Source organism: Pseudoliparis swirei, chromosome 7 (genome assembly GCF_029220125.1).
Source record: "Pseudoliparis swirei isolate HS2019 ecotype Mariana Trench chromosome 7, NWPU_hadal_v1, whole genome shotgun sequence".
NCBI lineage: Eukaryota > Metazoa > Chordata > Actinopteri > Perciformes > Liparidae > Pseudoliparis > Pseudoliparis swirei.
Genome location: NC_079394.1, coordinates 15,295,294 through 15,318,775, shown reverse-complemented (window position 1 = coordinate 15,318,775; position 23,482 = coordinate 15,295,294). Strand labels below are relative to the sequence as shown.

General features: G+C 43.1%; 1 protein-coding gene across 1 annotated transcript in view; it reads left to right on the top strand.

Annotated features, from left to right (window-relative positions):
* Positions 1 to 23,482, top strand: part of fras1 (Fraser extracellular matrix complex subunit 1) — a 136,215-nt gene that overhangs the window by 78,536 nt on the left and 34,197 nt on the right. Inside the window, exons 23-38 of the mRNA XM_056418623.1 lie at positions 1,922 to 2,062; positions 2,259 to 2,399; positions 2,944 to 3,084; positions 5,449 to 5,728; positions 7,376 to 7,460; positions 10,090 to 10,413; positions 17,629 to 17,782; positions 18,556 to 18,734; positions 19,314 to 19,430; positions 19,641 to 19,755; positions 19,821 to 19,958; positions 20,137 to 20,169; positions 20,845 to 20,976; positions 21,198 to 21,320; positions 21,514 to 21,776; positions 22,612 to 22,763. Of these exons, the coding sequence (XP_056274598.1) occupies positions 1,922 to 2,062; positions 2,259 to 2,399; positions 2,944 to 3,084; positions 5,449 to 5,728; positions 7,376 to 7,460; positions 10,090 to 10,413; positions 17,629 to 17,782; positions 18,556 to 18,734; positions 19,314 to 19,430; positions 19,641 to 19,755; positions 19,821 to 19,958; positions 20,137 to 20,169; positions 20,845 to 20,976; positions 21,198 to 21,320; positions 21,514 to 21,776; positions 22,612 to 22,763 (2,518 nt within the window). The remainder of the gene's footprint in view (positions 1 to 1,921; positions 2,063 to 2,258; positions 2,400 to 2,943; positions 3,085 to 5,448; positions 5,729 to 7,375; positions 7,461 to 10,089; positions 10,414 to 17,628; positions 17,783 to 18,555; positions 18,735 to 19,313; positions 19,431 to 19,640; positions 19,756 to 19,820; positions 19,959 to 20,136; positions 20,170 to 20,844; positions 20,977 to 21,197; positions 21,321 to 21,513; positions 21,777 to 22,611; positions 22,764 to 23,482) is intronic.

Genomic DNA, 23,482 nt, shown 5'->3' with positions numbered 1-23,482 from the left:
TGAGGCTAGCAACAACAGCTAGCTCGCCGCTAACAACAACACCGTTAAGCGTAGCGGTGAGTTCTACCGCTGGGGATGAACACACACTCTCTGTGACCGAGCACAGTGTGAGGAGGGCTCTGTTGAGGTGAACACCAGGAAAGCTGCAGGTCAGATGGCATATCTGGGCAGTACTGAAGACCTGTGCTAACCAGCTAGCTCCAGTGTTCACCACAATATTCAACCTCTCCCTGGCTGAGTCCGTGGTCCCGCCTGCTTCAAGAGATCCACTATTGTCCCTGTGCCCAAGAATGCTTCTCCAGCATGTATGAATGACTACCGACGGTGGCCCTCACCTCGGTGGTCATGAAATGCTGAGAGGCTGATAAAGGACTACATCTGCGCCTTCCTCCCTTCCTCCATGGACCCGCTGCAGTTTGCTTATCGCCCAAACAGATCCACGGATGATGCTGTCTCCCAGGTACTGCACCACACTCTCTCATCTGGACAGCCAGAAGGGGGGCTATGTGAGACTGCTGTTCATTGATTATAGTTCAGCTTTCAACACCATAGTCCCCTCCAGACTGGCGGCAAGCTGATTGAGCTGGGACTGAACACCCCCCTGTGTGCTTGGATCCTGGACTTCCTGACCGCCAGGCCACAGGTGGTCAGGGTGGGCAGACACACCTCCAAATCCCTCACCCTGAACACAGGATCCCCCCAGGGTTGCGTCCTCAGCCCCTACTGTACTCCTGTACACACATGACTGTGTGGCCAGGTTCAGCTCAACACCATCATCAAGTTTGCGGATGACACAGTGGTGGTGGGCCTGATCTCCGACAACGAGAAGGCCTACCTGGAGGAAGTTGCTGATCTGTCACTCTGGTGCCAGGACAACAGCCTCATCATGAATGTCACCAAAACTAAGGAGCTGATTGTGGACTTTAGGAGGGTACAACAACAGAGGACGTACTCACCACTGGGGATTAACGGGACTACTGTGGGGAGGGTGTAAATACCTGGGAGTCCACATCACCGAGGATCTGACATGGTCAACAAACACAGACACTCTGGTGAGAAAGGCAAGGCAGCGCCTCTACCACCTCAGGCAGCTGAGGAAATTTAAAGTTTCCCAGAGGATCCTTCAGTCCTTCTACTCTGGAGCTGTGCAGAGCGTCCTGACAGGAAGCATCACAGCCTGGTTTGGCAACTGCTCCGCTCAGGACAGGAAGGCTCTGCAGAGAGTAGTGCGTTCGGCTGAGCGCACTATTGAACTACACTCCCACCCTGCAGGACTTGTACACCAGGAGGTGCAGAACCAGAGCCGGCAGGATCATGAAGGATCCTCACCACCCCAACAACAGACTGTTTCAGCTGCTGCGGTCAGGCAGGCGCCTCCGTAGTCACGCTGCAAGAACAGAGAGACTGAGACGGAGTTTCTTTCCTCAGGCCATCAGGATTGTGAACTCCGACCTCACCAGGACCCCATAGACCCACACAACTGCCCTCTTAGGCACACACACACACACACACACACTTACTGTAAATATTGTGTTGTTTTTTATTTGTAAATAGTGTGTACTTGTTGCCCTTGCACATTCCTGCTGAGCATTGCCACTTTCATTTCACTGCACACCCTGTGTGTGTATGTGACAAATAAAACATCTTGAATCTTGAATCTTGAAACATGCACACACACACACACACACACACAGACACGCACAGACAGACACACACACACGCACACACATGCACACACAGAGACACGCACACATACGCACACACAGAGGCACACACAGAGAGACACACACACAAACGCACACACACAGATGAAATGATGAAATAATGAAATCTCTCTTTTTCTCTTTTCTTCTGGTCTCACCTTCAAAATCCCCTCATTTATGAACTCAATGTCCTCCTCCTCCTCCTCCTCCTCCTCCAGAGTGTGACTGGAGCTGTAACTCCTGCCGAGGTCCCCTGCGGACCGACTGCCTGCTGTGCATGGAGGGCCACGTGTTGCAGGAGGGCGTGTGCACCCTGGGGTGCTCCCCCGGCTCCTTTCAGGACGGAGACAAATGCCTCGGTAAGTCACCACACTCCTCCTCCTCCTCCTCCTCCTCCTCATTCTCCTCCTCCTCTTTTCCATTATCTCTTTTCATCATGCACTTCTTATTATAAGCGTTCATCAACAGCAGGAAGCCAACAGGTTCCTTCAGAGCCTTTATGACCTGTGTGTGTGTGTGTGCGTGTGTGTGTCTGTGTGTGTGTGTGTCTGCTAGGCTGTGATGATCACTGTGTGGAGTGTGGGGGTCCAGCTCAGTGTCACCAGTGCCAGACCCCCTACGCCGCCCTGCAGGGTCAGTGTGTGCTGGAATGTGGCAGAAACCACTTCCTTGACGGCCAATCACAGACCTGCAAATGTGAGATTCTGTTCAATTCAATCTTAATATTGGAATATATAAATACATAGATAAATATATATATATATAAATGTATATATATATGTACATAATCAATTATATATATAATTATTTAAAATATATATATATTATATATATTATATATATATATATAAATATACATATATATGATATATATAATATTTATATATGATATGATATATACCATTATTCGTCCCACAGTGGGGAAATTTCAAAAATCATATATCAAATCAAATAATCAAATATATAATAAATAATATACGTTTATTATATATAATATATATGTAATATATATATAAATCTATATATAAAATAAATAATGTATATAATATATATATATATATATATTTATATGTATAAATATACATGTATATAATATATGTATATAATATGTATATATATAATAAATAATATATATATAATATATATATATACATATAAATATATATAAATATATACATAATATATAATATATGTATTATATATATATAAAATAGTAAAATAAAGCTACTTCGTCCTCCAGCGTGCTCCTCCGACTGCGTGCTGTGTGAGGGCGTCGGTCTCTGCGGCGCCTGTGGAGGCCACGCCTACCTCATGGAGGGCTACTGCACGCCGGACTGCGGACGCGGATTCTACGCCGACCAGAAGACCCGGACCTGCCACGGTAATGACGCCACGCGGCTCATCCAGTCGGTATCCTGATGTATATGTTTTTTTGGGGGGGGGGGGGGGGCACTTCTTAGAGCTGCAGTACTGAATTAATATCGTAACTGAGCATCAGGCCTCAGCTCACGGAGGTCGGGAGAATTCATCAAGTGAATGGAAGCAGAAGTAAAAGTCACGACTTTAATGCTCCTCCTTTTCCTTCTCTTCATCCTTCTCTTCTTCCTCCTTCTCTTCCTCCTTCGCTTCTTCTCCTCTTCCTTCTCTTCTTCCTCCTTCCCTTCTCTTCTTCTTCCTCTTTCTCGTTCTCTTCTCTTCTTTTACTCTTCCTTTTCCTACTCATCTTCTTCTTTCTTCTCCTCCTTTTTTCCTTCTCCTCTTCTTCTCTTCCTCCTCCTGTTCTACAAGTCTATGTGGTGTATATATCTATATGTATATGTATATATCTATATATATATAGATATATACACATACAGTATATATATATATATCTATATGTATATATATATATTCAATATATATATATATATATTTACATGTATATATATATATATCTATGTGTGTATATATATATATGTATATTTGTAGTGCCTGTTGGCATCGTTAGAGAATATGTAACTAGATTACAGCCTCGATAGAGCTGATCTTTAAAAAGTTCCCTAACAGAGTCGCTTCCCATTACAGTTTTTTTCGATTGCTAAACGACAGCGGGCACAACTGGAGTCACATGTGCAAAACTCTTAACTACAGTCTGCACTACCAACAGTCACCTGAGCTAAACAGTTCACATCACCTGCAAAACTCATTCCAAGCAACACAACTCTTAACACATGATTCAAAACACGCTCAGTGCAGCCAAACACTCTGCACAACCCTCACTGAGGTAACACACACTGTCACTCAGAACACACTGAGGTAACACACACTGTCACTCAGAACACACTGAGAGTAAAAACACGAGCATCAAACACCAATACAGAAAATACTAACTTTTCATCTTTACAGTTTGAACAATTTCAGTGACTTCAAACAAAGTAATATTTTCTTCAAAGAAAAGAGTGACATTCTTTCACATGATTTATTAAATTTTTTAGAACATAACAATTCTTTAAGGTAAATGAAAATTAGCAGTTTGCTTCAATAGTCTGGAGTAATTTATGGAATTACAGTAATGAGAAAAAAAAGGTAGAAACTAAAAGTTCATACTGTAATTCGAACAAATAATTGAGGGGCTAATCCTGCCTCTCTCTAGCATCAGGCCACATGTTGTCATCAACATCACATCTCATGTTCTCTCTTGCCACCTGGGGAAGAACCTTCTGGAGGGCCTTATCCATCCCTGGCAGTCCTCTGGACTCGTGTCCTCACATCCGGCACGCATGGCTTCCAAAAGAGACATTTGGTCATGTGGGTGGTGACCAAACACTTTTGTTGTACCCTCAACCCTCAACCTGCCTCTCTCAATGAGAGACCATGGTTCACGACATGCTCTATAAGTGGAGCCCTTATTTCATCTGGAATAACAGCTCTTTGTCTTCCTCCACGCATCCCCCTCTCCCTGCCACCCTTCTCCCTCCACGAACCCGTCTTCCTTGTTCCATTTCCAAAATGAGTCTTTCTGAGCTCTACCTATATATACTGTAATATATATATATATATATATGTGTGTGTGTGTGTTCACTAACAAGTCTAAAACAAGACACCTGCTTAGCCTTTCAGATGAAATTGCAATCAGCAGTGTTTGAAAGGCACAAGGCTGAACTCTGTTCCGTTTTGAATGTGTGGTTCACAGTTTTGACAGCAGTGTGTTAGCATTTGAACAAAGTGCTGTCGATCCTCAGTGTTGTGCAGGTTGTGGTTAAAGTCATGGGATAAGTGTTTGAGTTTTGAAAACTGTGTTCAAGCAATGAAAAACAAACTAGAGTTTGGTCCACATGAACTGCTGCTGTGCAGACTGTAGTTAGAGTTTTGCACATGTGACTCCAGTTGTGCCCGCTGTCGCTTAGCAAACGGAAAAAACTGTAAAGCCGACTTGTGAAATGCCACGACACACACATACACACGCACACACACACACACGCACACACTCGTAACCTTGTCTCATCCTCACACCCATTCAGTCTGATCCAACTGCAGTTTTAAATCAAAGGCAGTAAAATGCATTAACAATTATTAAAGGCTCTTTAGGGTTTTACTCTAAATTATTACAACAAATTAATTCACAATTTTAATAAAATTTTCTTGGATGAGGCAAACGTACTATTTAATTTGTAATCGTTTTGTAATTAACGATAAATCGTATTAGATTATGAGTGAATATTATAGTTGATATTATAACCAGTGTTTCTCATGTGTTCACCCCCAGTGAACATCCGGCCCCCGGTCCTGCAGGTCAACGGGTCCCTGCTGGTCCCCCTTGGGGGTCTGGCCCCGCTGCCCCCCAGCCTGCTGCGGGTGAAGGACCCCGACAGCCCCCCTGAGCGGCTGGTCTTCCAGTTGGTCCGGGTCCCCGCCAACGGCCGGCTGGTCCTGTTCGGAGCGGAGGGAGAGGGGTCCGGCCGGGACCTGAACGGGGACGACACCTTCACCTGGGCGGAGCTGAGGTCCGGCCGGGTCCGGTTCAGACACCAGGAGGACAAAGCCAGGTCAGTGGGTATTATTATTTAACACCAAATTGATTATTTGTTTATTCACAACATTATTATATTATTATGTGTTTTTTTCTTCCAAAAGGAGCTGCTTTAGTTTCTCTTGTTAAAAGAAGGTATTTTAATCATTCACTGTCAAGTCGTATTAATACAAAGTATTAATACAAAGTATTAATACACGCATACCAGCATCAAAAGCTGCTCCCTTTGTGTCTCACGGCTGCGTTAAATAAAGAAAATCTGACTTTCATCTTATATAAATCCAGCAAATATACCCGTCACATATATATTGCCTGAGCATAATAACATTCAGTAAGATTCATACGGGATATGTTGCTTTAAATAAGCTGTGCACTACGTCTCAGTGGTTCCAGCCATAAGAAACGCTGTCGAGCTGTGAGCGAGACGTTGTAATTCAGAAAGAGAGTTTAATGGTTGTTGGGAGGTGTTGTGGGAACGCCGTGACCAATGAGAGCGGCGGCACCGCAAGCCTCAGGGGCCGCTCCGCATAGATCCTCCAGTCAATGAACGAATGAACACCAGTTTTATAAAAGTTATGACCTGGAAACTATTCGGAAAGCCCTCACACCCCCACACCCTCCTGTTAAAGCATCGCATTTAATGATGCCTAAGAAACGGGGCGTGTATTTGCGAGTATCTATTTTATGCTACTTATACTTACTACTCTACTACATTTTCACAGCCATAGTTGTATCTTTTACTACAATTATTTTAAAAATAAAAAATGTTTCTTCAAATCAAGTGAAACAAACGACAAAGTAAAGTAACAAGAAGAAGTAACAACTTTGCATAATAACGTAAGATCGCAACGCAGACTCGTAACGTAACATTGTAACGTAACATTGTAACGTAACATTGTAACGTAACATTGTAACGTAACATCGTAACGTAACATCGTAACATAACATCGTAACGTAACATCGTAACGTAACATCGTGACGGAGCATCGTGACGTAACATATTCACGTTACATCTTTACGTAACATCCTGACGTAACATCGGAACGTAACATTTGAACGTAACATCGGAACGTAACATCGGAATGTAACATCGTAACATAACATCGTAACGTAACATCGTAACGTAACATCGGAACGTAGCATCGGAACGTAGCATCGGAACGTAGCATTGGAACATTTTGCAATTTTATAAAATGTCTCCCAGCCCTCTGCCCCAATGACTTGTGGGTAATGAGCCTGGTGATGATGCAGGTGATGCTCACCTGGACGGCACCGAGGTGATTAGGTCTAATGACTGCTGGACTCATTTACCCAGAATGTTCCAAGGGGAACTGAAATTCCTTTTCTAGGTCACGTTTATTCACAGAGAGAGAGAGGGAGAGAGAGAGGATGACCTTTGACCTCTTTAATTCAAGGCTGTTTTAGGTTTGATTTTAATGTAACAATATCTCTACTTCTTTCTTTCCTTCTTTCCTTCCATTTCTCTTTCTCACTTTCTTTGTCTTTTTTCGTTCTCTCATTCTACCTTAACTTGTTTTTTTCTTTTTCTCTCTTTCTTTCTCTCTTCCTTTCTCTCTTCCCTTTTTTCTCTCTCTCTCTATCTTCCTTTCTCTCTCTACCTTCCCTTTTCTTTCTCTCTCTCTCTCCCTCCCCCTCTCCACAGGACCGGTGACTTCTCCCTCCGTGTGTCTGACCCTCAGCTGTCCTCTCCTCCAGAGACGGTCCACGTTCAGGTCGTTTCTCTGCAGGTACGACGTCACAACTCAAGACCCTAAAACACTCAGTAGACTGTTGCATCAGCAGGGCTGTGATTGGCCGGAGCCTCCACATAAGGGCTGTGATTGGTCGGAACATTCACAGAAGGGCCGTGATTGGCAGGAGCCTCCACAGCGGTCGAGCTGACCTCTGGTTTTAGCCCAAATATGGGAAACAATGAGGAGATTAAAATCTCTGAGACATGGCTTCATGCCAACAGCTGTGTGTGTGTCATTGTGTGTTTGTGGTGTGTGTATGTGTGTGTGTGATGTGTGTGTTGTCTGTGGTGTGTGTGATGTGCGTGTGTGTGATGCGTGCGTATGTGTGCGTGTGTGTTGTGTATGTGATGTGTGTGTTGTCTGTGTGTGATGCGTGCATACGTGTGTGTGATGCGTGCGTGTGATGTGTAATGTGTGTATGTGACGTGTGATGCGTGGATGCGTGTGTGATGTGTGTGTGATGTATGTGTGTTTGATGTATGAGTGTGTGTGTGTGTGTGTGTGAAAGTAATGATTTAATTACCTGAGTTGAAACAAAACTAAATTCTCGTTTCTGTTTTGATTCGTTTTATATAATAAATATAAAAACAAATATCACAAGTCTGAATTAGTGTTGCAGCGGCTCGATGACATCATCGCATCGTCGACGTGTTCACGCTTCCCTCTTGTTAGCTGTGGAGGTACCGCAGCACTAACATCATATCTAAATGATTTCATATCACATGTGTGTCATTTTACACCACGGTTTATATTAAGATACAGAAATATTTCGCCCCCCGGTGGTCAGGAGAGAGAATGTAGCTTTAACACACAAAGCATAGACTTCTATACAACCAGAGGAGTCGCCCCCTGGTGGTCACTAGGCGTCCTGCCTTCTCCATTTCGTTGTGAATCCCGTCCCCCGGTTTTGGTTTTGCAGAATCTCTCCAAGGGTTCATGTTCCTGTCCTCCTCCATGAATACAGAAGGCGTGGTGGAGGATGTTGGCATGGAGATAAGGACAATCTGTGATATGCAGCCCCTCCACCGTATAAAAACAGAAGGTTTGAAACCAAATGAAAGGAATAGTTGACTGAAATCGCCGTCAGATCTGCAGCCAGCGGGCTCCTCAGACTGTAATAGCCTCAGGAATGAGAGATCTGAGCTGAAGATACCCCCCCCCCCCCCCCACACACACACACCCATACCCCCTCTCACCTTTTTCACAGGAGTCCAGTATCTGCTGGTGGCATTTATAAAGGTGGTCTTACACAGCTCCACATTTTATTATCCTTTAAGAGGCCACCTTTAAAGTTTCTGAGACTTGCTTCTTTCTGTCTCTGCTGTGGTGATATCAGGGCTCTCTTTGCTGTCAATCAATACCGGATAATGTGTTTAAGGTCCGGTCGACTTGGTGGCAAATAAAAAACGACCAGGTCAAATCCCAGAGAAGAAGATTCTGAGCATGCTCAGTGAGCTTTATGTCCTTTGGCGGTGTCATCAGATTGTAAACATCACAGTCACCATCTTGGATTAGTGACCGCATCAGGACGCAGGAGAAGTGACGTAGAGAAGCAGTAGACGTCTCTATTAGAGAGCTGTCAATCACCTTGTAGCTCCGCCCCTAAAGCGTCCCCTGCTTTATGGTCTGTTCGACTCTAAATGACCATCATGTACAAATGATGACATCATGCTGTATAGAAGAAGACTTGAAACTAGAGACTGAGACATAAACGTCCACTCTGCCGTCGTCTGGAAGAACCGAACAAACGAAATAGAAAAACAACAGGAAACTCTTCTTCTCTTCTCCTCCCAAACACAAACCTGACCTCTCTAATGAGAGAAGGTCGGCCTCCTAACTGAGCGGGTTTGTTTGTTCTTTTTCCACCTCGGGGGGGCTGGGAGGGGGGGTAGGGGGGGCACACTCTCAGACCCGGCCAACACATCTAAAAAAAAAACTTTGGATTTCTCTTTCCTGCAAATTGATGAATTGACAACACAGGATTGTAGATGGACGCCCGGTGGCCCGATGCCTTGTCTCTTGGAGATTTCCTTTGATGGACCCCCAAATCTGAACAAAAAGAGCTGCTGATAACAACATGCCCCCCCACCTTCCAAGTTTCAGGCCGTTTCCAGAGGTCACACAGTGTGTGTGTGTGTGTGTGTTTGTGACTCCCCACATTTTTCTCTGTTGTTTCATCCCCCCTCCCAAAGAGCTGAGGAGCCGTTGAGTGCGACAAATTGCACCCAAAGCCCCCGTCGCCGTCTCCACCGACCCCACTGCCCCCACCTCTCCTCCCGCCCCCGCCGCCGCCACCTTCTCATAAGAGTCGGGTTGAAATGAACCGCTTCGTGGTTCTTAGGCCTCCAGACATTTTATTTGTAATTTTAGTTTTTTTTCAGTGTCAGATATTCAGAGACACAGAAATGCACTAACAATAACCAGGACCAGTGGTCTCCTGGGTGAAAGTCTTGAGGTTCCTTCACCGTGACCTCGTCTTTACGTCATAAAGTACCTTTACACGTTACTTCTAACAGATTAAGAAACCTTTTAAAAACATGCCCGACTGACTGAGACTTCTTCATGTTGTTTTCCCTTCTTCACATCACAAACTCTCTCTCCTCTTTTATTCCCTTGTTCCCAGCCTCCGCGGGTCGTGGCCCTCGCCCCTCTGATCGTGGGGGGCCGCGGCGCCACGGCGTCCATCACCAGGTCGGTGCTGCATGTGGACGACCCCGACAACCCGGCCGACGTCCTGCTGGTCGTCCTGGAGCCGCCCCGCCACGGCCGGCTCACCCGTCTCCACGGCGACCGCGCCCTGGGCCGCTTCAAGCTGGAGGAGCTGCGGCGGGAACAGATCCGCTACGTCCACGACGGCTCGGAGGGGGCCGAGGACGGGGCGGTGCTGCAGGTCAACGACGGCCACAGCTACCGCAACGTCCTGCTGCAGGTCCACATCCGCCAGGAGGTGAGGGGGGGCTGCAGATGTATGTATGTATGTATGCATGTGTGTGTGTGTGTGTGTGTGTGTGTGTGTGTGTGTGTGTGTATGTATGTATGTGTGTGTGTGTATGTATGTATATGTGTGTGTGTGTGTGTGTGTGTATGTATGTGTGTGTGTGTATGTATATGTGTGTGTATGTATGTATGTATGTGTGTGTGTGTGTGTATATGTGTATGTATATGTGCGTGTGTGCGTGTATATATATATATATATATATGTGTGTGTGTGTGTGTATGTGTGTGTGTCATGTGTATATATGTGTCTGTGTGTATATATATATATGTGTGTGTCTATGTGTATATATATATATATGTGTGTGCATGTGTGTGTGTGTGTGTATATATATATATATGTATGTTGTTGTGTGTGTGTATATGTGTATGTGTATGTGTCTGTGTATGTGTGTGTGTCTGTGTGTATGTGTGTATGTGTGTGTCTATGTGTGTATGTGTGTGTCTATGTGTATATATGTGTATATGTGTGTGTATCTATGTGTGTGACTATGTATGTGTATGTGTGTGTATGTGTAGTATGTATGTGTGTGTGTGTGTGTATGTATGTGTGTGTATGTATGTATGTGTGTGTGTAGTATGTGTGTGTGTGTGTGTATGTATGTCTGTGTATATGTGTATGCATGTGTGTGTATTTGTTTTCATAAAAATAATATTATCGGGAGACAGATTATAAAAAACGGACATGACAAATAAACACTCGGCACAAATGACTATAATAAGGACAACAAATACACCTCCACATGTTTATTCTAAGGCTGGTGTTTCACTCAGAGTTGGTCCTCTAACACCTCGACCTTGGACGACCAGCTTCTTCTTCACCGGCTACAGCTTCCACACATGGAAGAAAGTAAAGAAAGCCGGTCGAGCAAACGTAGAATTAACAAGTCAAAAGGTGACAAATCTCCACAGAAATCACTTTTGACTGTGAAACTGGAAACACACCTGCTGCCTGCTGGGTATTCATCATGTTCTACAGCTTCACTGTGGAGAGCGTTTATGACGCAGCGTAATCAGACTTTGGCATTTCAATGTATCCTGAGATGCTCGTCGGCAGCAGCAGAGTGAAAATACTAGGGCTATCAATCGATTAAAAAAAATTAACTAATTAATCGCACATTTTGAAATTCATTAATCGCGATTAATCGCGATTAATCACAATTAAAAGTTAAAAGTTCATTCTTTTTAAAGACCAAACTTCACACAGAGCTGTGTTTTCAAAGAGGCTCCTACCTATAAAGTGCCAGTGAGGTATTTAATATTGTGTATGATAAATTGTTTCTTCAGTGAAACATCAGATTAGTACAAAAAAAAGAAGTATATTGAGACCCCATTGGTCCTGTCATCTTTAACACTGAACAGCAGCAGAACCAGTGGCCTTGGTAACTGACTGACATTCACATATGTCACGTTCACCCTCTGGAGGCTGGGCTCATTTGATACATTTTACAAAAAAATGTAAATTCACCTTTTAAAGGCGTTTGCATATGACACACCCCCACGTGTTATACATCAAACATTCCAGAACAATCTCAGCTCTATTCAATGAGGCTCATTGTCCTGGTGCCGTGTTCTCTGCTCTCTGACTGACAGGCTGCTATAGAGCCTTACTCGTGAGGTGGGAGGTCCTTTGTGATTTACTGAGTGTTCATTGGTTGTTTTTTTGCCAAAATGTTGACAGACAAACGGATTGACAAATCACGTTGAAGGTTTCGTGTGACGAGTTCTTTCCGCGCCGTGTCACCCGACACGTCGCCCCTCCTTTCCTCTGTGTATCAGAGGGGGAGACGGGAGGAAGGAGGAGCAGGAGGAAACCCGACTGATTCATCCACGAGTTTAAACTGATTTCTGCTCCTTATTTTCGCGGAGAAATAATTGTTTTAAAAACGGAAACAGTGTTAAACCGTACTGCCGCGGTTTGACACTCGGTTTGAGTGTAAAAACTTCAACGAACATCGGAAGTAAACAAAGTTGCGTTAATTGCGTTAAAATATTTTAGTGTGTTAACGCGGCCAAATTAATCGCATAGATTAACGCGTTAACGCTGACAGCCCTAGAAAATACCTTTTCTTACTAATCAGGTTCAGAACCAATAATCAAGGACCTTCTTTTCTCCGCTAGCTCAGGAGTTCGGAAGAGAAAGACGTTGGACGAACGTGCTCGCAGACTGTCCGACTCGAGGCGACCGCGTTCGTCTCGGCTGAAAGGCAGATTTATTTTGTTATCATCAATATTGTTTTGACTTTTCTCGCATGAGACATATTTTCACTCAGTTACCAAACATGAGCGACAAAACCGAAGTCCAATATTGAGGATGTGGTGTGAGACAAGAAAATCCGAGACGTGGATGTTAGCATGCCCATTTTATAGTCCTAGTGGGGACCGCCCATTTGGTGGTCCTTGTGGGGACAGTCCACTTTGTAGTCCTTGTGGGGACCGCCCATTAATATAATGTAATATATATATATATATATATACGCTAACAAGAATAAATACTTTAAGTGGACAGAAACACACACACACTTAAACTCTCTCAACCAGGAAGTTATAGTTCTTAGACCTTCACATGATTCCGGGAATCCCTCGTTGTGTGCTGTTTTATTTTTTTAGAGAAACTCTTAAAAAAATATATATATATATACAGGACTGTCTCAGAAAATTAGAATATTGTGATAAAGTTCTTTATTTTCTGTAATGCAATTAAAAAAACAAAAATGTCATGCATTCTGGATTCATTACAAATCAACTGAAATATTGCAAGCCTTTTATTCTTTTAATATTGCTGATTATGGCTTACAGCTTAAGAAAACTCTAAAATCCTATCTCATAAAATTTTAATATTTCCTCAGACCAAGTAAAAAAAAAGATTTATAACAGCTGAGTGTTTGTCAAGGCTCAGGAAACCCTTGCAGGTGTTTCGAGTTAATTAGACAATTCAAGTGATTTGTTTAATACCCTACTAGTATACTTTTTCATGATATTCTAATATTTAGAGATAGGATATTTGAGTTTTCTTAAACTGTAAGCCATAATCAGCAATATTAAAAGAATAAAAGGCTTGCAATATTTCAGTTGATTTGTAATGAATCCAGAATGCATGACATTTTTGTTTTTTTAATTGCATTACAGAAAATAAAGAACTTCATCACAATATTCTAATTTTCTGAGACAGTCCTGTATATATTTGTATTGTTTTCTCCTCAGTGATGTATTTCCGCTGCAGGTTATTGGAGGGCAGCTCTGTTTTGTCTAGGCTGCATACAGATGGTGCTTCAGGCTCAACTCCTCTTTCTGCTTCTGTAAATCAATAACATCCCCCCCACACACGCACACACACACACACAGACACACACAGACACATACACACACACACTCTATACAATGGATGCTGAATCATGTCGTGCATTAGACCGAGCAGGACTCACCGCCTGATGGAGGTCCGTGAGAATGCGCTTGATTAATATCACAATCCCCCCCACCCCCCATTCCATGGAATAGAGATCAGTGAGGACATGTCACCGAGGGGGTGTCGTCTTCTTCCCGGCACAACTACAGACGAACAACAACAACCACAGCCGTCTCTGTTACGCCGGTGAGATGCTGAGCAGATACAAACAAACAAAACAAGATTTGCATAATTTCAGTTGTGAAAAATAGTTTCTCATGTTTGTGAAAAATACATCAAAGTTACAAGAGAGCCCTCCACCTACTGTGGGTGTGTGTGTGTTTGTTTCTCTGTGTGTGTGTGTGTGTGTGTGTGTGTGTGTATGTCTGTTTGTGTGTCTGTGTGGGTGTGTCTGTGTCTGTGTTTGCGTAGTTGTGTGTGTCTGTGTGTGGGTGTGTGTGTCTATGTGTGTGGGTGTGTGTGTCTGTATGTCTGTGTGTGTGTCTGTGTGTGTGTGTGTGGTTGTGTGTGTATGTGTGTGTCTATGTGTGTGTCTCTCTGTGTGTGTGTGTGTGTATGTGTGTGTGTGTGTCTGTGTGTTTCTCTCTCTGTGTCTCTGTGTGTGTGTGTGTGTATGTGTGTGTGTCTCTCTATGTGTGTGTGTGTCTGTGTGTGTGTGTATGTGTGTGTGTCTCTCTATGTGTGTGTGTGTGTGTGTGTGTGTCTGTGTGTGTGTTTCTCTCTCTGTGTGTCTGTATGTGTGTGTGTCTCTGTGTGTGTGTGTGTGTGTGTGTGTGTGTCTCTCTATGTGTGTGTGTATGTGTGTGTGTGTGTCTGTGTGTGTGTTTCTCTCTCTGTGTCTCTGTGTGTCGTAAACGTCATTAGCTGCAGGATGCTCAAGTTCAAATAGAAGTTTAGAAACAACCTCCCTCTCCGCGTGCAGCACATCTCAAACCTCTGAGGACGAGCGGCATGGAAAGGAATCAGGCAATAGGATCAAGGCAATAATCCCCCCCCGCCCCCCCCACACACACACACACACGGTCTCTCTTTGTACCGTCCAGACCCATCAGAATGCAGCGGTGTGGCTGGTCCCTGGAAGCTCTCTGAGTTCTGAAGCAGTGATCAGGCCCTAATGAGCCGCTGATGGATGGACTCTGAGTCTGAGCCCCCGGAGCCAGCAGGAAGCAGGACCCCCGGCTTTCAGTTACTGTGTGCAGGAGATCACTTTGAGCCTCTGGACCAACAAGAAAAGAGGAACACAAAACCTGAGGCCTTGTTCCTTTGCAGAAATGGAATAAAATGCGGGATATTTTCAGCTTGGGAGTGTAGCTTTGTGAGGCTAATAGATAATAGCATGGTGCTACCAGTGTAGCTTTGTGAGGCTAATAGCTAATATCATGGTGCTACCATTGTAGCTTTGTGAGGCTAATAGCTAATATCATGGTGCTACCAGTGTAGCTTTGTGAGGCTAATATCATGGTGCTACCAGTGTAGCTTTGTGAGGCTAATAGCTAATATCATGGTGCTACCATTGTAGCTTTGTGAGGCTAATAGCTAAACGCATCGTGCTACCAGTGTAGCTCTGTAAGGCTAGATGGTGCTACTAGTGTAGATTTGTAATACTAATAGCATTGTGCCTCTATCCATGCTCGGGGTATACAATAATTACTTTGGACTTTTTCTTTCTTCCAAGCGATACCCCATCACCGAGTCTGTGATTACTTGTCTGATTCCTGTGATTTGTTCCCGTGAATCGAACCCTCCCCCACCCCCGATGTTTGTTTTTTGCACTGCGCTCAACATTTTTTGACATGGCGGTGCTTTTGTCGGAGATTAAATTGGCTTGGCATGCGTTGCCGATCTGGATTGAATCTCCATTCTATACCTCCTCATTGTCATTACAACAACACGACCGGACCGGCAGCCACGAGCCGATGTTTTATGGATGATGCCGACTCCCCCTCGGCGAAGTCATTTATTTCTGTTTTCCGTGGATCGCAGCCAAAAATCTCTCTGGCCAGCTCCAACTCTATCTACCGTCCATCTCCTCTACGCCCTTTAAAGGCCCACAAGTCATCTTCATCCTTTATGCATTGTTCTTTTTATTAAGTACTGCGGCTAAAGAAAAAAGGTTTTATTTTCTATAATACATTTCTATATATCTATATGTGTATATACATTCATATATATTTATACAGCCACTCACCTCTTTACTCATTTTATTGTTTTTAGTCTTTCGTAGATACATTGATTTTTTACACTTTTCTTTGTACACTTTATTGAAAGAAAATAAATAAATAAATAAATATATATTCGTTTTTTAATCAATGTAACTACTTGAAGTGTTTTAATCTTTTTTACAATTAAGTAGTTTGCTTGACAAACTAAGATATATATATTATATATATATATTCCTATAATATATATTATATATATATTATATATATACAGGACTGTCTCATTTGCATATAAAAAAATGAAAAAAAAAACAATTATAAAATTCATTAAAAAAATGCTGCCTGGATTCATTACACTCTTCTGATTTATTTTTGCCTATTACACGGCTTATTAATTTATTGCTATCTATTACAATAAACAAGAAAACTCAAATATCTAGTATTAAATATTAGAATATCATGAAAAGTATAACTAATTACACACATGACTTTGTCAATTAACCTTGTGCAACAAACAGGGGTTCCTGAGCCTTGACAACTTGGTCTGAGTTATATTTTTTTTTTTATGAGTCTGAGGAAATATTAAATTTTATGCTAGAAAATTTTAGTTTTCTTATACTGTAAAAATAAAGGCTTGCAATATAAAAAAATATTTGTATGCAATATTCAATTGATTAACAAATCGAAATATATATTGCTATTTTCAATATATTAAAAAATCTATCACAATATTCTAATTTTCTGAGACAGTCCTGTATATATGACATATATATATATATTATATATAAACATATACATATATATATTATATATATGTTATTCATGCCAATAAAGCTTATTGATTATGACTCTTTATGAACCCAATCAAGTGGTTTTATAGCTTCGTAATAATCTTTTGCTTAATTTTGTTTTAATTCGTAACGTTATCCACTAGTTTGAAAAAAAAAGTTTACAACTCATAATATAAAATGTAGCTCCAAAAAATTAATTGAGAATGCAGTTTAATGTGTGTGTTATTCAAGTGAGGGGGGGGGCCGGCTGCAGTCTGAGGTCTGGGGAGATCAGGAGTCTTGGACAACTTCTAAATCGCTCTTTTATTTTGAAGAGCGTCCTTGAGCGACCTCTGAGCAGCTCGATAATCTCCTGGGCGACGGGAAAGGAAAGACTCGTCCGCCGGAGCACAGTGACATGGAGGCTGTTATCAGCAAACACAGACACACACCTGTGCACACGGAAACTCTGCTCCTCACACACACCTGTGCACACGCACACTCTCCTCTTCACACACACCTGTGCACACGCACACTCCTCCTCACACACACCTGTGCACATGCTTTGTAAGCTATCATCACCCCACAGTGCTTCTGCCACTGCACTGATGCAGGATACGCGTGTGTGTCTGTTTGTGTGTGTCTATGTGTATTTCTGTTTGTGTGTTTTTGTCTGTGTCGTTTCTGAACTATTTTTTACTTTTAGTTCCTCTAACTTTGAATAATTGACAGCTCCTACAACGACGCTCCACAGGTTGAAACAGATGTGGAAGTTATGTAATTAACTCACTATATTAGGCTTAAATATGGGACTGTGTGTGTGTGTCTTTCAGGCCGCCGACGCCCCTCACGCGCCGGCAGCCACCTGGGTGAAGGAGGGAGGCATGGTGCTTCTGGGTAAAAGACACCTGCAGGCCGCCTTCAAGGGGGTGGGCAGCGATGACATCGTCTACACCATCGACGTCTCGGAGGGGAAACCCAAACACGGTACCACGGGATTCATTCACCGGCTTCACAATGTTTTGTTAATCTTTTTTTTCTTAAATTGGGCCTTGAAGTAGGATTAAAGTCATTATTTCTAGCTAATATAAAATTGCTTCCATATCTTCCCCTGGTGCTTCTCAAACTCTCAACTGCTCATCTTTTGAACTAAATGTAATGGATATACCTAAAATATACTTATTTTATTTATTTTATTTATTTTATTTATTTTACTTATTTTATTTATTTTATTTTGAATCTTTTTAACTAATTTGTTCGTTCATTTCTTTTAATTGTATTCATTTATTTCATTTTTAAATTCTTTTTATTCATTACATTTTTTTATTTATTTTATTTTTTGAATTTTTAATATTTATTTTATTTTATTTATTTACATAGTTCTCTTGTTACTCTGATAAATATCTCCTTAATAAACTTGATCATTTGGATCTATGTAATATTTTTAATCTCTTTTAATCTCAATGAGACTTTTCCTGGTTCAATAAATAATAAATAAAAATAAACAAAATAAATAAAATACATTTAATACATTTAATAAATGTAATACATTTAATTAAATATCTAAAATATGTTATAATATTCTGTAGCTCTGAGATAGAGACTTAATTGATAACGTTTACCAAATTGTTTGGAGTCCTAAATTTAATCTAATGTTAAATTCTGTAAAAGTAAATTGAATTAAAATTAATTGTATGGGTTAATTGAGTTATTTGATATGTATATATAATAATACTAATACCTAATAACCATGGTCTCAGGTGAGGTGGTGCTGGTGTCCACGCTGGCCGATGGCCCTGCTGAGGGATGGCGCCCGGCGCCGGCCGACGAGCGCGGCCTTACGGCCACGACCTCCTTTACCCAGCAGGACGTGAACGACGGCGCCGTCTGGTACCGACACTTCGGCGGCGACGCCAACGCCGACTCCTTCCTCTTCCGGGTCAGTGGAATAGTTCATGACCCCGGGACTTAAAGAACAATGAGAACAATGCATTTTAATTGTTATTTTATTCATTATTTAGAGAACAAAGACCAAATGTCAGACGTTAAATAAAAATGTTAAATAAATACCAGATGTTCTATTACATCTGGTCACAGCATGCGCTTTCCACCATATTATTACCCACAATGCTTTGCACAGTAGATATATACATAAACGGTATGGACGATGGAAGAGATCAACGGTCAAGATGAGAAGTTTAGAAGTCTTTGGATTTGTTCGAGGCTATTTATTTGAATAAATAAATAAATGAAGGTCTCCCCTACAGAGGACTAGTATATCAGACACACACTCACACACACACACACACACACACACAAAACAAGGTTGTACCTACTGTTCCTATAAATAATTTCGGAAAGCTGATAAAAGAAAATAAATCCTGCTTCGAGACGAGGAATCTCGGGGGGGGGCGATAAGAGGAGGAGGAGGAGGGGGAAGAGGAGGAGGAATAGGAGAAGGAATATATATATATATATATATTTATATGTGTGTGTGTGTGTGTGTGTGTGTGTGCAGGTGTCCACGAAGGCGGCGGCACTCCGGCAGGGCGATGCCCAGACCTTCACCATCGGCGTCCTGCCTCAGATCCCTGGGTTCCCCCAGCTCGCCTCCGACTGCGACCTGCAGGTCACGGTGAGGGCGACACTTTGTTGTTATTATTATTATTATTATTATTAATATTAATATTAATATTATTTAACATGATCTTTTCTAGTGTTTAATAAGGAATGTTATAGTTAATGTATTTCATAACCTTTAAAAAGAAAATTGCTACTGGTTGGAGGATGTGGTTTTACTTGTGTGTGTGTGTGTCTGTGTGTGTGTGTGTCTGTGTGTCTCCAGGCTCTAGAGGACCGGGTGACCCCCATCTCTCCTTCAGCTCTCTCCTTCGTGGACTCTGAGACTCCGAGTGAGAAGCTCATCTACAACATCACCAAACCTCTACCGCAGGGCCAAGGTACACACACACCTACACACACACACACACACACACACACACACACTAAACCCTGTCCCCTGCAGGGTCCATGGAGCACGTGGACCGGCCATACTCCCCCCTGCAGGTCTTCTCTCAGGCCGACGTGGACCAGATGAAGATCCTCTACAGACCACCGGCCGCCCCCTCACACCTGCAGGAGCTGTACCAGTACTCCTTCATCGGTGAGACACACACACACACACTCTAACACACACACACACAGAGACACACACTCACACAGACAGACACACACACACACACTGACACACATACACACACACTCTAACACACACAAACACATACAGACACACACATACCCTCACACACACAAACCTCTAAAGTTTCTCTTCTCTGTTTCAGGTCTGCCGGAGTCGCTGAGCGTTTACTTCACAGGTGATACTTCATGTTTCTGTTTAGAGAGGAGGAGGAGGAGGAGGAGAGGGGGAGGAGGAGGAGGAGGATGGGGAGGAGGAGGGGGAAGAGGAGGAGGGGAGGAGGTGTGAAGGAGAGGAGGAAACGGAGAGGAGGACGACGAAGAGGAGGGGATGGGGAGGACAGGAGGAGGAGAAGTGGAAAAGGAGGAGGAGGAAGATGAGGGGAGTAGGTAGAGGAGATGATTAGTTTCCTCTCTCCTACTCTTTTTTGTCTTCTTTAAATCCCCTTCATCCGCCGTTGACCGCTGATGTCTCTCTCTTCTCTCTCCTCCTTCCTCTCTCTCTCTTCTCTCTCCTCCTCCTTCCTCTCTCTCTCTCTCTCCCTCCTTCATTAATCTCTCTTGTGTTTTCATCTTCCTTGTTGTGACATTCTCCTCCTCTTGTTTCTCCTTGAGCTCAATTTTTCCTCTTCTCTCCTTTTCTGGACTTGCAACCCTCATTCCTCCTCCTCCTCCCTCCTCCTCCTCCCTCCTCCTCCTCCCTCCCCTCTCCTCCCTCCTCCTCCTCCCTCCTCCTCCTCCCTCCCCTCTCCTCCCTCCCCTCTCCTCCCTCCTCCTCCTTCCTCCTCTCTTGATATTTCCTCTCCTGTTTCCTCTTAATCTACACCATTGACCTTTGACCTCTGGGGTCACAGTGTCAGACGGGGAGCACACGACTCCTGAGCTGGACTTTGCCATCCTGCTGCTGTCCAATCACCAGCAGCCGCCGGTGTTCCAGGTCCTGGACCCGCTGCTGGAGGTGGGCCTGGGAGGACACGCCTCCATAGGTGAGAGGAGACACACACACGCATGCACACACACACACATACACACACACACACACACACACACACACAAACAGGTAATGAGCTCCAACACAAGCCCGACACAGCGCTGGACAAAAAGAGCTGTGTGTGTGTTTAAAGTCAGGTGTATCCTTCTTCTTTGTGTGTGTGTCTGTGTGTGTGTGCGTGTGCGTGTGTGTGTGTGTGTGTGTGTGTGTGTGTAGGCGGTCAGCAGCTGGCGGTGAGCGATGCCGACACGGCTCCTGACGAGCTGGAGTTTGAGTTGGTGGAAGCTCCAGTACACGGAGAACTGGTGAAGACCGACACACACACCAGCATGAAGAACGGTGAGGAGACACAACGGCGGAAACAACTATCAAAACAACTACTGACACAATGACAGACACCTGACACAAATACTCACACAAATACTGACATAACTGCTGACACCTGACAAAACTACGGACATAACTACTGACACAACTACTTTACACATACACACACATTACACCTGCGCTCACGCCTCCTCCGTTCCGCCAGGTGACGTCTTCACCTTCGCCGACGTCACCCGCAACGTTCTGCTCTACCGCCACGCCGGCCTCAGCGGCCAGGAGGACGCCATGACCTTCTCCGTGAGCGACGGCATCTCCATGGCGATCACGGCGGTGCAGGTGGTGGTGTTGGCGCCGGGCGGCGGCGGCGGCAACAGCGACGGGCCCCAGCGGGACCCGACGGCCACGCTGTCGCTGGAAGTGGGCGAGAAAAGCAGCACCGTGATTGGCCGCTCACACCTGGCGTTCACCGTGAGAATGATCTCATTACGTTGAGAGAAACACTTTGGAGGACGACTACAAAGTATAATTTAAATATGTGGAGATACAATGTGTCAATATATATATATATATATATGTGAATATATATATATGTGTAAATATATATATATATTTATATACATATAACACAAAATGAATATATACAGGACTGTCTCAGAAAATTAGAATATTGTGATAAAGTTCTTTATTTTCTGTAATGCAATTAAAAAAACAAAAATGTCATGCATTCTGGATTCATTACAAATCAACTGAAATATTGCAAGCCTTTTATTTATTTTTATATTGCTGATTATGGCTTACAGCTTAAGAAAACTCTAAAATCCTATCTCATAAAATTTTAATATTTCCTCAGACCAAGTAAAAAAAAAGATTTATAACAGCTGAGTGTTTGTCAAGGCTCAGGAAACCCTTGCAGGTGTTTCGAGTTAATTAGACAATTCAAGTGATTTGTTTAATACCCTACTAGTATACTTTTTCATGATATTCTAATATTTAGAGATAGGATATTTGAGTTTTCTTAAGCTGTAAGCCATAATCAGCAATAAATCAGAATAAAAGGCTTGCAATATTTCAGTTGATTTGTAATGAATCCAGAATGCATGACATTTTTGTTTTTTTAATTGCATTACAGAAAATAAAGAACTTCATCACAATATTCTAATTTTCTGAGACAGTCCTGTATATATATTTATATCTATATATTTAAAAAGAAATATATATAATATATATAATAGCAGGAAACAAAGATCTTCTCCTTGGCTCATTAACTCCCTTTATACATGTAACTTAATTCCCCCTCATGCAGGACAACTCCTCCCCGGACCAGCAGATCCAGATCCAGCTGGTGTCGGTGCCGATGTACGGCGTCCTGACCCGGAGCGAGGAGCACCAGGAGCACCAGGAGCTGAGGGAGTACTCCTCCTTCACCATGGAGGACGTCAGCGAGCGCCGGATCAGGCAGGTTCAAGTAGCTCTGAGGATCTTCTCTTCAGAGGGTGGTGTGCAGATGGAGAGCCCAGAAGAACATGTCCTCGGGACTCACTTCAAATCTACTTCAGAGGCTCGTAAGAGCAAAATATCTCCAGAGGAACATTGAAATTGCAGCTATTAACCCAAGAAAATTACTTTCAAAAAAAGCCAGAAGCAGTAACGGTTCACGAGTGTCCACTGGAGGGAAGGGAGGGAATTAGGTCAAAGAATAAACGGTCAAATGCTCCAGAAGGTCTGCTCTCAGCTCCCTGGTGATTCTCTCTTTTTGAGGAACCTGTGAGTCCTTAAACCTGCAGACATTTAAAATAAAACAAGAAAACGTAGAATTGTTGACCAGAAAACTTGGACGTTTTTCAGCCGTTGCCACGTTGATGAGTTTCTGATCGTCGCGGTTAGAGCTCGCTGAGACGTTTAGTTTTTCTCCTCATGAGACGAGCGCTCTGCCAACATTAACGTCAGCAAAAAAAACAATGAATTAGCAAGATATCATTTAGCACACACACACACACACACACACACACTTGCTTCAGTGACTCAGCCTGATGCCAATTAGCATCCCTCTGGTATTACCTGCAAGAGGTACCGAGATACAATATAAATATTCACTTGCAAACTGCTTATTTTACATAACGCATAACGCATAACGCCCTGATTAGCTTTGGGGGGGGGGGTTGTCTCTGAGGCGT